Source organism: Leptodactylus fuscus, chromosome 3 (genome assembly GCF_031893055.1).
Source record: "Leptodactylus fuscus isolate aLepFus1 chromosome 3, aLepFus1.hap2, whole genome shotgun sequence".
NCBI classification, from domain to species: domain Eukaryota; kingdom Metazoa; phylum Chordata; class Amphibia; order Anura; family Leptodactylidae; genus Leptodactylus; species Leptodactylus fuscus.
This window is the reverse complement of record NC_134267.1, coordinates 16,521,799-16,538,805: the sequence shown is the minus strand read 5'-3', so window position 1 is coordinate 16,538,805 and position 17,007 is coordinate 16,521,799. Positions and strand designations below refer to the sequence as shown.

At 43.2% G+C, this 17,007-nt stretch overlaps 1 protein-coding gene across 1 annotated transcript in view; it reads left to right on the top strand.

Annotated features, from left to right (window-relative positions):
- Positions 1-17,007, top strand: part of USH2A (usherin) — a 514,207-nt gene that overhangs the window by 434,254 nt on the left and 62,946 nt on the right. Inside the window, exons 59-60 of the mRNA XM_075267084.1 lie at positions 3,123-3,281; positions 3,502-3,664. Coding sequence (XP_075123185.1) covers positions 3,123-3,281; positions 3,502-3,664 — 322 coding nt within the window. The remainder of the gene's footprint in view (positions 1-3,122; positions 3,282-3,501; positions 3,665-17,007) is intronic.

The window sequence follows — 17,007 nt, the reverse complement described above, 5'->3', positions numbered from 1 at the left end:
CTTCTTTCCTGGGTGGTATATAGTATATACACTATAGGACGTTCTGTTCTACCTCCGCCATGTGGCGCCATCTCTTCTGTCCTGGGTGGTATATAATATATAGATTATTGGATGTCCTATCCTACCTCCGCCATGTGGCGCCATCTCTTCTGTCCTGGGTGGTATATAATATATACATTATAGGACGTCCTGTTCTACCTCCGCCATGGGGCGCCATTTCTTCTGTCCTGAGTGGCATATAATACATAGATTATAGGATGTCCTATTCTACCTCCGCCATGTGGCGCCATCTCTTCTGTCCTGGGTGGTATATAATATATCCATTATAGGATGTCCTATTCTACCTCCGCCATGTGGCGCCATCTCTTCTGTCCTGGGTGGTATATAATATATCCATTATAGGATGTCCTATTCTACCTCCACCATGTGGCGCCATCTCTTCTGTCCTGGGTGGTATATAATATATCCATTATAGGATATCCTATTCTACCTCCACCATGTAGCGCCATCTCTTCTGTCCTGGGTGGTATATAATATATCCATTATAGGACGTCCTATTCTACCTCCGCCATGTGGCGCCATCTCTTCTGTCCTGGGTGGTATGTAATATATCCATTATAGGACGTCCTGTTCTACCTCCGCCATGTGGCGCCATCTCTTCTGTCCTGGGTGGTATGTAATATATCCATTATAGGATGTCCTATTCTACCTCCGCCATGTGGCCCCATCTCTTCTACGTGTTCCGGTGACTGGCGTGATACCGCAGAATTGACCATGTAGCAGATCTCGGAGTTACATTGTTACATTTTATTGGCTTGCACTGTGACGTTTACAGTCTCATAAATGTAATATTTAGCAACATTGTAACGCAACTGTAAAAAAAAAATAACTCCGTCTCCATGTTTCATAGTCATTGAGTGGATGTCTTAGAAACTCCCTCCCTGCCTGTTACCGGAGGAGACCTGATACCCAGCTCGCCATAAAACAAGCCGCAATCCACCCATGTATTGTATTTATTGGAGTCTTTACAGTTTCCCTTTAATTATTCAGCTCTCCGATGCGCTGACAAATTATACTCCAGTTATTGCCGCAGAAAACATTTATTGAGACATGTGTCGCGCTTTGTGCAGCCGAGGACTCGTCACAATCTCTGCTATTTATTTGTACGGATAATAATGAATTTCTCGTTGCGTTGTAAGTTCATAAATGTTAAATAAACTATCAGCGTTCGCTTGTAAATTATGGAAAGCCGCTGTGCCGGGAATATTAACGCACCGCAACCTTGTTCTTTAGTGAGTTTGGAAATGTGTTTTGGCAGCTTGTCATTATACTGGTGGTGAATCTGACACCAAATAACACAGCTGCCATTTACACTTAGTAGAAATTGGTTCATATGGGCCCTCCCCCGCACCCCGCTAGCATGGAGGAACATAAAATATTACAGAGGCGACTGGCCTTACACTCGCTCAGACGTGTACCGCACTCCGTATACTACCAGAGGGCTCAGGGAGTAACTACGGAACGTGATCAAGTTGACCAACGCTTCAAGATCTCCAGTTGTGGACACTTTAAGGGGGACCTGTCACCTCTTTTGACATGCCTGCATTACTAAACATTTGTATTTCCCATAAGGTAACGATTCTAGGTTATATTTTCTTGGATTTACTATCCCTCTGTTACTCCTCCTGGCAGTGCATGGCTATAGTGACAACCGCCTGTGTCCTATCTGGTGTGTCTCTGTACTATAGGACTGATTGGATACTGTAAGTGTGTGCATAAACACCCCCAATCCATTTATTCATTTCCAGGAAGATTAACAGAGGAACAGCATAGAGTTCTAAGAAAAGATGCTCCAGATTTCTGGATATGTCCTGATATTCTCAGACATTGTCCTGTATGTGCTGACAGAGCCAAGGACAGATCATACTGACAACAGGAATGTTGACACTTATATTGTTGTATAGTTATTCATATTTCCAGGAATGATAAAAGAGGAGCAGCGCAATGTATAATTTACAGGAAAGTAGGCTCCAAAGTTGGGCAACCTCTTTTTGCTTTCCTGACATGTCTGCTTTTGTAAATAGCCGTATTCCGCATTAAACAACAATGCTGAAACATATCGGTATTGTATTGTTCCTCTAATAAACATCCTGGAAAAGTATGTTTAAGTTAACAGCTGGCTGTGCCCCATGTGATATATCCCTGGACAAAATGACTACAGTACTAGCTATAAGAAAAGGTGGGGGCCCCTGATCAATGTATCTGCATTAGTACAACGAGGACTTAACAGTCAGGGCCCACCGGGGAATTCACCGGTTTTCCAGTGGGCCAGTCCGACCCTGCCTGTATGTGCTACTACGCCAGACTGTGTAGGGACACAACCTACTGACCACAAGAATGGTAAAACTGAGGGGGTGTTCACACCAGTTCCAGAGTTATAGGTGCCGTTCATTTCAGCTACTGATATCAAGGCCCTGTCAGAGGGGCGGCCTCACACATCAGCTCAGTTTTATGTTATACATATTTTTAAAGATTTTTTGGTGAGGGTTTTAAAAATTTCCCATGTTATTATCTGTATTATAAAATCATTCCTATAAATCCTTCAGTTCTGACTCTGACCACTAAGCCAAAAAAAAATATGCTGAGTCTTCTTTTTTTCTGTATGAGATGTCTTTGCAGCAATCACCTCACTTACCGCACACTGGTGATTACAGTGATCATGTATAGGTAGATAAGACACAGACTCCACCAGTCACAATAGGTTATATCACATTTTATCTACTTCTCTCTCTGCACAGGATACAGAAAATGCCCAGAAAACTCTCCCATAGGAGTCAATAGGGTCTGCTCCAGCCCATCCAGCCCATTCTCTGGACGCAGATCTGAGTTGAAATGAGTTCCAATGAGAATGATGCCTATAGGGCATCACTTCCCAGACTATATAAGAGGTTTGAGTGTAGTGTGTAGTCATTGAGATGCATAGGTGTCTGCATGGTCGCTGTATACACAAAACGAAGGGGGCTATAAAACAGTCTATCATTCTGCCACAGAGGAGAAATCCATCTTTCTGACCATAAAAACATAGATGTCAATATGCAAGTCAGCCTCTTCTTTCTTTTCAGGGCTGTATGACCCCAGTATTCCCTTGGCTTTCTATGTGTTGCTGGATGGCGGTGGAAGTGATATGGAGGTTCACCCAGCGGAAGAAAAACACTTTATAATTTTGGAAGATTTAGTTCCGGGCTCTGAGTTTTCCCTCCGATTACAAGCTTGTCAACGTGGTAAGAGAATGATCAAATATACAGTAGATTAAACTATTGGACTTCATATACACATTCGTATAGTTCCATATGGCCTCCATGTTGTATTGATTTATAACATGCCACACATAGAAGTCTATGGAGACCTACCCTCCATAGACTTCTCCATAGTTTATTCTGTGGGATTTACACATTGCCTCTATGGGGCTTCAGTTTTAAGGTTGTCCTACTTATATTATAGGCAGCTGCGGAGTCGGCACCGCCACATCCATTGTAACTACAGAAGCAGCACCAGAAGATCTCGACCCACCAATGCTTTTTGCAATTGGTCCACATGCCATTAAGATCACGTGGATGGCGCCTAAGAAACCAAACGGAATAATAACTGGATACATCATTCACAGGTAAATGGTTCACGTAGTTTGTAGTCTGTTACCATGGAGACATATAGATCTGCCTTGGGGCTGTGTACACCGAACGGTAGAACAACTGTGGTAAATGTACTGCTATATACCATACACAGCCTGTATATACCTCCATGTCCTGCCGTATCTCATCTTGTATCCAGACTACAGGTGTAACATCTGTGGTAAATGTACTGCTATATACCATACACAGCCTGTATATACCTCCATGTCCTGCCGTATCTCATCTTGTATCCAGACTACAGGTGTAACATCTGTGGTAAATGTACTGCTATATACCATACACAGCCTGTATATACCTCCATGTCCTGCCGTATCTCATCTTGTATCCAGACTACAGGTGTAACATCTGTGGTAAATGTACTGCTATATACCATACACAGCCTGTATATACCTCCATGTCCTGCCGTATCTCATCTTGTATCCAGACTACAGCTGTAACATCTGTGGTAAATGTACTGCTATATACCATACACAGCCTGTATATACCTCCATGTCCTGCCGTATCTCATCTTGTATCCAGACTACAGGTGTAACATCTGTGGTAAATGTACTGCTATATACCATACACAGCCTGTATATACCTCCATGTCCTGCCGTATCTCATCTTATATCCAGACTACAGGTGTAACATCTGTGGTAAATGTACTGCTATATACCATACAGAGCCTGTATATACCTCCATGTCCTGCTGTATCTCATCTTGTATCCAGACTACAGGTGTAACATCTGTGGTAAATGTACTGCTCTATACCATACACAGCCTGTATATACCTCCATGTCCTGCCGTATCTCATCTTGTATCCAGACTACAGGTGTAACATCTGTGGTAAATGTACTGCTATATACCATACAGAGCCTGTATATACCTCCATGTCCTGCCGTATCTCATCTTGTATCCAGACTACAGGTGTAACATCTGTGGTAAATGTACTGCTATATACCATACACAGCCTGTATATACCTCCATGTCCTGCCGTATCTCATCTTGTATCCAGACTACAGGTGTAACATCTGTGGTAAATGTACTGCTATATACCATACACAGCCTGTATATACCTCCATGTCCTGCCGTATCTCATCTTGTATCCAGACTACAGGTGTAACATCTGTGGTAAATGTACTGCTATATACCATACAGAGCCTGTATATACCTCCATGTCCTGCCGTATCTCATCTTGTATCCAGACTACAGCTGTAACATCTGTGGTAAATGTACTGCTATATACCATACACAGCCTGTATATACCTCCATGTCCTGCCGTATCTCATCTTGTATCCAGACTACAGGTGTAACATCTGTGGTAAATGTACTGCTATATACCATACAGAGCCTGTATATATCTCCATGTCCTGCTGTATCTCATCTTGTATCCAGACTACAGGTGTAACATCTGTGGTAAATGTACTGCTATATACCATACACAGCCTGTATATACCTCCATGTCCTGCCGTATCTCATCTTATATCCAGACTACAGGTGTAACATCTGTGGTAAATGTACTGCTATATACCATACAGAGCCTGTATATACCTCCATGTCCTGCCGTATCTCATCTTGTATCCAGACTACAGGTGTAACATCTGTGGTAAATGTACTGCTATATACCATACACAGCCTGTATATACCTCCATGTCCTGCCGTATCTCATCTTATATCCAGACTACAGGTGTAACATCTGTGGTAAATGTACTGCTATATACCATACAGAGCCTGTATATACCTCCATGTCCTGCTGTATCTCATCTTGTATCCAGACTACAGGTGTAACATCTGTGGTAAATGTACTGCTCTATACCATACACAGCCTGTATATACCTCCATGTCCTGCCGTATCTCATCTTGTATCCAGACTACAGGTGTAACATCTGTGGTAAATGTACTGCTATATACCATACAGAGCCTGTATATACCTCCATGTCCTGCCGTATCTCATCTTGTATCCAGACTACAGGTGTAACATCTGTGGTAAATGTACTGCTATATACCATACACAGCCTGTATATACCTCCATGTCCTGCCGTATCTCATCTTGTATCCAGACTACAGGTGTAACATCTGTGGTAAATGTACTGCTATATACCATACACAGCCTGTATATACCTCCATGTCCTGCCGTATCTCATCTTGTATCCAGACTACAGGTGTAACATCTGTGGTAAATGTACTGCTATATACCATACACAGCCTGTATATACCTCCATGTCCTGCCGTATCCCATCTTGTATCCAGGCTACAGGTGTAACATCTGTGGTAAATGTACTGCTATATACCATACAGAGCCTGTATATACCTCCATGTCCTGCCGTATCTCATCTTGTATCCAGACTACAGGTGTAACATCTGTGGTAAATGTACTGCTATATACCATACACAGCCTGTATATACCTCCATGTCCTGCCGTATCTCATCTTGTATCCAGACTACAGGTGTAACATCTGTGGTAAATGTACTGCTATATACCATACAGAGCCTGTATATACCTCCATGTCCTGCCGTATCTCATCTTGTATCCAGACTACAGGTGTAACATCTGTGGTAAATGTACTGCTATATACCATACACAGCCTGTATATACCTCCATGTCCTGCCGTATCTCATCTTGTATCCAGACTACAGGTGTAACATCTGTGGTAAATGTACTGCTATATACCATACAGAGCCTGTATATACCTCCATGTCCTGCCGTATCTCATCTTGTATCCAGACTACAGGTGTAACATCTGTGGTAAATGTACTGCTATATACCATACACAGCCTGTATATACCTCCATGTCCTGCCGTATCTCATCTTGTATCCAGACTACAGGTGTAACATCTGTGGTAAATGTACTGCTATATACCATACAGAGCCTGTATATACCTCCATGTCCTGCCGTATCTCATCTTGTATCCAGACTACAGGTGTAACATCTGTGGTAAATGTACTGCTATATACCATACAGAGCCTGTATATACCTCCATGTCCTGCCGTATCTCATCTTGTATCCAGACTACAGGTGTAACATCTGTGGTAAATGTACTGCTATATACCATACAGAGCCTGTATATACCTCCATGTCCTGCCGTATCTCATCTTGTATCCAGACTACAGGTGTAACATCTGTGGTAAATGTACTGCTATATACCATACACAGCCTGTATATACCTCCATGTCCTGCCGTATCTCATCTTGTATCCAGACTACAGGTGTAACATCTGTGGTAAATGTACTGCTATATACCATACACAGCCTGTATATACCTCCATGTCCTGCCGTATCTCATCTTGTAACCAGACTACAGGTGTAACATCTGTGGTAAATGTACTGCTATATACCATACAGAGCCTGTATATACCTCCATGTCCTGCCGTATCTCATCTTGTATCCAGACTACACGTGTAATATCTGTGGTAAATGTACTGCTATATACCATACACAGCCTGTATATACCTCCATGTCCTGCCGTATCTCATCTTGTATCCAGGCTACAGGTGTAACATCTGTGGTAAATGTACTGCTATATACCATACACAGCCTGTATATACCTCCATGTCCTGCCGTATCTCATCTTGTATCCAGGCTACAGGTGTAACATCTGTGGTAAATGTACTGCTATATACCATACAGAGCCTGTATATACCTCCATGTCCTGCTGTATCTCATCTTGTATCCAGACTACAGGTGTAACATCTGTGGTAAATGTACTGCTATATACCATACAGAGCCTGTATATACCTCCATGTCCTGCCGTATCTCATCTTGTATCCAGACTACAGGTGTAACATCTGTGGTAAATGTACTGCTATATACCATACAGAGCCTGTATATACCTCCATGTCCTGCTGTATCTCATCTTGTATCCAGACTACAGGTGTAACATCTGTGGTAAATGTACTGCTATATACCATACAGATCCTGTATATACCGCCATGTCCTGCCGTATCTCATCTTGTATCCAGACTACAGGTGTAACATCTGTGGTAAATGTACTGCTATATACCATACAGATCCTGTATATACCGCCATGTCCTGCCGTATCTCATCTTGTATCCAGACTACAGGTGTAACATCTGTGGTAAATGTACTGCTATATACCATACAGAGCCTGTATATACCTCCATGTCCTCCTGTATCTCATCTTGTATCCAGACTACAGGTGTAACATCTGTGGTAAATGTACTGCTATATACCATACACAGCCTGTATATACCTCCATGTCCTGCTGTATCTCATCTTGTATCCAGACTACAGGTGTAACATCTGTGGTAAATGTACTGCTATATACCATACACAGCCTGTATATACCGCCATGTCCTGCCGTATCTCATCTTGTATCCAGACTACAGGTGTAACATCTGTGGTAAATGTACTGCTATATACCATACAGAGCCTGTATATACCTCCATGTCCTGCTGTATCTCATCTTGTATCCAGACTACAGGTGTAACATCTGTGGTAAATGTACTGCTATATACCATACACAGCCTGTATATACCGCCATGTCCTGCCGTATCTCATCTTGTATCCAGACTACAGGTGTAACATCTGTGGTAAATGTACTGCTATATACCATACAGAACCTGTATATACCTCCATGTCCTGCTGTATCTCATCTTGTATCCAGGTTAAAAGCGGCAACAGATTCCTAGAGCCTCCACCCAATTGTCCATTTTTTCACACTATCCTTCTCCTTTGGCGGTAATATTTTCTTCCCTTCCATCATTACATCACATGGAGAAGATTTCATCCCAACAACTTGGTGCGGTATTTTTATTTTGTTCCCAATGAATGTAATATCGGGAGATTTTCCCTTCGTTTACAGCAAACACACGCCACAAGTGTGTTGTGAACGCCGCCTTACCCGTACAGCCTATTATTACTAATAATAATAATCATACGAAGCGTTTCGCGGCCGCAGTATAATTTGCAAATCCCGAATACACGGCGAGAAGCCGCCGGCGTCAGAGAAAAATTCCGTAAATTGAATTTGACAGAGTTTGATGTCATTTGATTATTCCAGTCACAGGCAAACAATGATATAAAGAGTAATATGAAAGGGAATGTGTTACTGCCAAACACACCGGCAAGCAATAAACTTTGTAGCAATGTGACACAATCACCTCCCAATCATAATTGTCGCCTGTTTGATACCTCTGAGTACAGCAGAAGGGCACTGACTGACACAGATACATTTGGTTTTTTATTTTGAGTGAAATGAGAATGGCGCACTGGGGCTTCAGATACAATCGTTATATTCCGCTACATGAGCATGAATCACCCGCCGCTGCTTCTCCTGAAGTCTCAATGTACTTAGACAACAGCAATATTAAATCTCTCCCCGGTAGCTGCATCCAAACATGGAGTAGTACAAGGGAAAAAGAGAGCGGCAGGGGCAAAGCTATAAGGGGTGCAGGGGGGATAGTCACACATGGGCCCCAATGGTAGGTGGGGGCCATGTCACTCTAAAATAGAGACTAGCTGCCTCTCCACCGTGGTGTATACATATATACATCAACGCAGGAATACTCCCAAAAAATTATATTGGGGGCAACCCCGCCACTGCCTTCTTTCACCTGCCTCTTCTATCTGGTACTTTCCTTGTCCAATTTGGCAGGCAGTGTCCTCAATTGTAGCCTGTTGGGAGAAAGATCCATAAGGTTGGGAGTTGTAGCAGCTGTTGCAGTGCCAACAATCTTTCCCAGACCCTCCAGCGCCCCATCGGTGTTTTGTAGAGCAGGGGTTCCCAATACGTCGATCGCGATCTACCGGTCGATCGCAATGGACGTATGGGTCGATCGCGGGATGCAGCCAGGGATCCCCGGTGTCTGCTTTTTCACAGTGCAGGCTGAGAGTTGACTCTCAGCCTGCGCTGTGAACGAGCACTCCGGACACTTGCAGGCCGCTCTTGGGATGGAGGGGGTCGGGGTGCTGCTTGTTCACAGCGCAGGCTGAGAGTCATCTACGGACACTGGCAGGTGAGGCTGCCGCAGCCCCAGCCTGCCAGTGTCCAGAGATAACTCTCAGCCTGCGCTGTGAACAAGCAGACAGCGGGGATCCCTGGGCGGCCACAGAACGCCGCTGTCTCCTGCTCTCATGCTCCGCCCGGCCCTGCCCACAGACACGCCCACCCCGCCCACAGGTCCGCCCTGGCCCCGCCCACAAGAAATAGGTAGTAGATCTTTCGACTTGGTCATGTTATAAAGTAGCTGACAAAGTGTGAGCACCCCTGGTGTAGAGCAAAGCAGGCGAGCAGTGTGGAGGACGGCGTTAGTCGTCTCCCCTATGGCACTTCCATAGAGTAAGTCTCCCTGAGCCTGATGGTGGTTGGAGTGCCCTATATGGTGCATGTAGGATAAAGGACTCAGGAGAGAGTAAGAATGGTTTACTTTACAAAACGCAGGTGACATATTTTGTAATGGTCCCTTCTGGGGTTAGTCAGTGCTTCCCAGGCTGGAGCAGTCTCCTCCAAAAAGTATGCTGCGAGTCTCCCACAAAAATCAATGCACAGGTTCCAAAAATGGTCCAACTTGGTCTGAGGCTTGTAGGACGGGCCGTAGCTATGAGGTCTGCCCAAATTTGGCCTTATAGTTTGTTCTTGCATACTAGGGTCCACAAGGTGAGCAGAGCTATGGCCCATCTCTGTACTACAGAACAATACAATGTATTGGTAGGGTGGGAAAAAGGCAAATAGTGGTACCATACACAGCCATATAAGTACAAAATGGTGGCTGCAGAGGCATCAAACCCCAGATCAGGCCCCAAAAATTAATTCAGACGTCCAACCACAAATTAATTAAGAGCTTTCCGCATTCTACAGGAGGATGGGAGTGATAGTCCATCCGAGTTGAGTTCACAGTAACTATAGTAGGCCACACTAGTAATCCACAAGGGCTGGTGCAAAGAGTGATGAGGGGCCTGCAGTGTGGATGGTGGTGGTAGTAACTTCTTATAAGGTGCTCTCGGTAGTAAACCTCACTGAGCCGGATGGTGGTTGGGATGCCCTTGATGATGAAGAACTCAGGGGACAGAAAAATCACAGTATACTTGAAGTAGGATAGGTGAACAACAACAAATCTACCACAAGATGGAGGCACAGCTTGACTAAGCACCGGACTGGATCCAAGGCTTGATGATGGTTCTTCCTGGGGTCAGGCAATGTCTCTCCAGTTCAGGAGGTTTTCTCAAAAGTCTGTGCCCTTCTCTCCTATAAAAACACTAATACCTGCAGTAGCTCAAGCTCCTCTCTTGAGGAGAACTGTGTTGACCTCTGGCTACCTTCGTAGCTCTCATTTTTTTTCGAATTTTGCGACAAATTAGATTTTCTTTTTCCCAGCATGTTTAAAATTGGGAAACTGTCAATTTAGGTTAAAGGGGTTTTCCCATCCCAGTGTCTCAGCACTGGAGCAAATCAGACAATATGCATATGCTTGTACAGAATGGACTCAGTGTTATCTGTGTGTTTACATAGAGAGATAACAGACCTGGCTTTATCAGAACCAAGAGCAGTGTCATATAGTATGTGAACATAAATTCATAACAGTCATGAAGCCATGTTATTTATGGGGATAAAAAGTAACCTATGTGTTAATCGAGGTTACAATTAGAGATGAGCGAGTACTGTTCGGATCAGCCGATCCAAACAGCACGCTTCATAGAAATGAATGGATGCACCTGGTACTTCCGCTTTGACGTCGGCCGGCCGCTTAACCCCCCGCGTGCCGGCTACGTCCATTCATTTCTATGCGAGCGTGCTGTTCGGATCGGCTGATCCGAACAGTACTCACTCATCTCTAGTTACAATCTATCTATGTGCCAAATTTCATCCAAATCCATTCAGTCATTTTCATCCAAACTTTCACATTTATAATATTAGTGGGATATATATATAAAAGAATCATCAGATAATACTAATAATAATATTAATATCATGTAATTACACTTATACATTTTTTAATTAATACTATAACTGTTATTAATATCCTCTGATTATTCTATTATATTATTATTGATATTTGTATTATATTATGATGACTGTTATTAATACCATCTGATTACTCTATTCTATTATCATGTATAATAGTCATAGCAATATTAATCGGATCCGGGCGTCTTTACACGGCTGCGATTTCATTTTAACGTCTTGTCATTTATAACTCACACAGTCAAATCTGGGTTAAAAAGTACATTAAAATGTCAATTCCTCTATATGAATTGTGAATGACATTTGACGGCTTATACTCTTCCATCAAATTAAAATTTCATACTTGTCTTCCACACTTATTACTAATGTACAATTTAATCTGACAACCCACATCCTTGCTTAAGATCTATAAGTAACCAGAATATTACATCCTGATATATATTATATCACACACATTGTACCACCCTGCGGCCTAATAAAACTACATTACAAATAGGGCTGTATATATTTTTATATTCTATATATTTATATACAGTCCTATGTAAAAGCTTTAGTTTTGTGAGCGGGGGGGGGGGGGAAATGACACATAGAATGCTTTTGAAAAGGGTATTTATCAAAATGAAGTGTAAATCCATCAATATTAGGTGTGACCTTTGCCCTTTGCCTTCCATCAGTTCTTCTCGGTACTTGCAGACAGTTTTTGGCAGAACCGGGCAGGGATCTTGTTCCTGCCGCCATCTTGGAGAACTAAGCACAGATCTTCTGTGGATGCAGACTTGCTCCAATCCGTCTGTCTCTTCTTGTCATCCCAGACTGACTGGATGATGATGAGATCAGGGCTATATCCGTGGGGGCCATATCGTCACTTCCTGGACTCCTCCTCCAAAGGACAAAGGTCACGCTGAAAATTGATGGGATTTACGTCTCTCTTTTCTTCATTCAAAAATATCAATATAAAGATATCAAAAAAGAATATGCAAATAAGACCTCCTCTAGTGCCATCTTTTGGAGGGTAGCTCCCCTGTAGGTCAATGCATGGTTTTCCATAAAACCAAATAGCGTGATCTGGGAATAATAGCCAAGGAAGTATATTCCTCCGAAAGGAAGAGGGTCCCGTCCGTAAGTAGCTGTTTCAAGGTTATTGCCTCTCATCAGTGCAGAGAAGGTACTAGATGGTGGTGTGAGAGGTCTAGCCATGGGTCATTAGAGAGAAGCCACCATGAGGTGGTCCCGGAACTTATTAGATCATGCATTCCCTGATAAGAATTTATTCATTTATTATGCTTACTTGTATAGCGCCATCATATTCCGCAGCGCTTTACAGATATTGTCAGTCACTGTCCCATATAGGGCTCACAATCTACAATCCCTATCAGTATGTCTTTGGTGTGTGGGAGGAAACCGGAGTACCCGGAGGAAACCCATGCAAACACAGGGAGAACATACAAACTCCTTGCAGATGTTGTCCCTGGCAGGATTCAAACCCAGGACTCCAGCATTGCAAGGCTGCAGTGCGAACCACTGAGCCACTGCGCTGCCCATGGGTATTCTGGGTAAGGAACCCTTCTGTTTATAAAATCATTCTAACTTGCAATACTACTGATGTGTTGATAGAAAGAAGACACCAAATTGTGGTATCCAAGGCAAAAAATGTAGTCAGACAGGCTGAAGTCAGGCTAAAGGGAATACGGGAACCATTATAAATGGGCACAACGTCAGGGCAAGGTGAGAGTCAACACACAAATTTGAGACACCAACAGAAGGCGAGCCATGGTGACAAGCAGAGTGCCGACAACCTGAGCCATATATGGCAGGGGAAAATGGGGGGCCAATCATGGTGGCCCCAATGTGGTGAACAAGATGTGACAGACACGATAGGTATCACATTTTGCTTTATATCCCAGGAGGTATGTTACCCCTAAAAAGGTGCAAAGAATCAAGGGACAGTGTGTGGGTGCAGTGCTAACAGTGGCTACCAGCCCCAGGCATTGGGCCACATAAAATAGCAAAATATGCCACTAAACTCAATGGAACAAGGTAGGAACCCCATTAAAGATTCTGAATTGGGGCTTAGGAGCTTCCCGTTCCTTTTTTGAACGGAGTGGTAATAGAAAAATCAAAAGAAGCGGGTACTTTTATTGGAACCAGTTTTGGGATGAAAATAAGGAAAATTTTACATTTTCTCAATTTTGAAAGGTTTAGTTTACAATTTATCCCATATTATCCCCTTAGAAGGCAAGAACCAGAAGTAGTAGAGTCCCGGGACACCTTGCGCCCTAGACTGGCGCACACATGGCCTCCCCAAACTCCCGGGTCCTATTCCTTTTCTGTTACTGATACTTTTATTCTCAGCTGTAAAAGTAAATTTGCACATTCTCGGTTCTGGCTTCCTAGATGGAACGAGACAGTTGCAGATCATTGGTCTCTTTCCGTATAAGCGGCCGTGCACAGAGAACACGATAAAGTCATTGGTTTTCACAAATTGTTATTTTTTTCTCTCCGTTTGCTTTCCCTGATCGTATCTGTAAATGTATCTCCTTCCTATTCAGCGTATAAGTCAATTGTGCCATTGTCATACAGAAATGAGCCATTGTTCTGTGCGACGGTAGAAAGAGACATTTCAAAGTGCGTTTAACGCGCTGAGCAGAGTCGGAGATTTACGGCGTAAGGAGACATTTTTTATCTTTTATATTCTGGGAAGGGAAAGTTCAAGTATTTGAACTTTTGCAAAATATAAAAATACACAGATGAGATCAATCCTGGCTTTTCAGCTATGGAGATAGTCATTCCGTCTTGCCGCAGTCATACTGATATAAAACTGCGGAGTGCGACAGTATAGCAGGGCTGAGTTTGTTATTGGCCTTAACTCATGTTTGTGCATAGGACTGTATGTACAGAAAGCAGAGCTGCTTAAGATAGTGTACATTTAGGCTAGACAGTCTTGTACTACAGTGTTGGCCAAAAGTATTGGCACCCCTGCAATTCTGTCAGATAATACTCATGTTCTTCCAGAAAATGATTGCAATCACAAATTTTCTGGTATTATCTTCATTTAATTTGTCTTCAATGGAAAACCACAAAAAGAATTGTCAAAAAGCCAAATTGGATATAATTGCACACCAATCATAAAAAAGGGGTGGACAAAAGTATTGGCACTGTTTGAAAAATCATGTGATGCTTCTCTTAATTTGTGTAATTAACAGCACCTGTTACTTACCTGAGGCACCTAACAGGTGGTGGCAATAAATAAATCACACTTGCAGCCAGTTGAAATGGATTAAAGTTGACTCCACCTCTGTCCTGTGTCCTTGTGTGACCACATTGAGCATGGAGAAAAGAAAGAAGACCAAAGAACTGTCTGAGGACTTGAGAAGCAAAATTGTGAGGATGCATGAGCAATCTCAAGGCTACAAGTCCATCTCCAAAGAACTGAATGTTCCTGTGTCTACCGTGCGCAGTGTCATCAAGAAGTGTAAAGCTCATGGCACTGTGGCTAACCTCCCTAGATGTGGACGGAATAGAAAAATTGACAAGATATTTCAACGCAAGATTGTGCGGATGGTGGATAAAGAACCTCAACTAACATCCAAACAAGTTCAAGCTGCCCTGCAGTCCGAGGGTGCAACAGTGTCAACCCTTACTATCGGCGTCTGAATGAAAAGGGACTGTATGGTAGGAGACCCAGGAAGACCCCACTTCTTACCCAGAGACATAAAAAAGCCAGGCATCCAGGCCCTCTTTGAACTTGTTCAATGATTCCACCATCACCACTTCCTGGGGCAGAGACTTCCATAGCCTCATTGTTCTTAGCTACTTAGTTACATAGTAGATGAGGTTGGATAAAGACATCAGTCCATCAAGTCCAACCTATAACCCTACAATCCCTACAGTGTTGATCCAGGGGAAGGCAAAAACCCCCATGAGGCTTATGCCAATTGCCCCAATTCAGGGAAAAACTCCTTCCCGACTCCAATCTGGCAGTCAGTATAAAAACGCTGGATCAACGTGTCCTTAAAATCTACTGTAAAGAATCCTCTTCTATGCTTCTGGTGAAACTTTCTCTTCTCCAGACGTAGAGGAGATTAACATTGTCTGGTATACCTGCAAATGGTGGAATAAATAGTTTAAATGAGAGAACAAGTCATTCCCTAAAGCCCACCAAAGCTCTCCTCATCCTGGCCGCCGGCATCAGATTCCTGGGGTAATTGTTACCCACTGATGATGTTAAGGAATTTATATATTACCCTTTGCCCAGCTGCCGTTCCTGGGCTTTGTGACCGATCTTGACACCTGATTTAACCTTGACCTTGGCCTAGTTCCTGGATATATTTCCGGCCTCACCCTTTGGATTGTTCACCTGGCACCTGTTGTTCTACTCCTGGCTACATTCCCTTCCTTCTCATCTTCTGGCCTGTCCCATCCCACTTGCTCTTTTGTTGATACCCCTTTGCTTAGATCCTGAATATACTACAGATAGTTGTACGGATAGTTGTACGGATAGTTGAATTAATACCTAGAATGAGAAAATAAGTCCTACACCGAGGTCCACTACAGCTATCCTCATTTTGGCCATAGGTATGGGGTTGTTGGAACAACTGGTGCCCACTGATATTAAGGGATTAGTGTATTCACCTTGGCTCCCGTTCCTGCGCTTTGTGATCTGATCTTGACACCTCATATAACCTTGACCTTGGCCTAGTTCCTGGCTATATCTCCGGCCTCACCCTTTCGATTGTTCGCCTCGTACCTCTTGTGCTACAACCACAATGGGGACTACCGGGTGTAATATATAAGACGACAGATAGTTTTCCACAAACAGGCCCTCCCATAGAGTCTCATCTCAAAAAAAAAATTTTCAGCACAAGTAAGGACTTTCTGTATAATTGAAATGTCTTTATTATACTGTCCGATGGGGCCCGATTTGGGATTGGTAGCATCATTTAACCTGGCCATCTGGCAGAGCGGCAAATTCAGACAACTTCTTAAAATTAAGCCACCAAAACCATTTTCCAATTATTGTTTAGTACGTATAATTTAGAAATAAAAATATGACCAGATGTCGGCCAACAAACAAAGGTGCACATGAGAGATTAGCTGAATCCACCGTACATTAACCTGCACCATTTGCTGCCCCTGACCCCAGTTAAGCGGCCATTCGAGTACTCCAATAAAGCTCACACGTATTTCGTAGAAACCTCCAAATAAGATTGTTGGTTGTGTCTCGTGAAGCCAAAACCTGTTCATATGACTTATTAAGATATAGGAACGTCATGGGGGGTAGGGTCCCCACTCAGGTCCCCCCTTTAAGGGAGAACAAAGAGCCACTTTGATGGGGTAAAGTCACATAAGATGTCACCAAGAGTCTTGGGATGACTTGAACCAGTTGTTAACGTGGTAGTAGTGGTCTGAGTGCCACT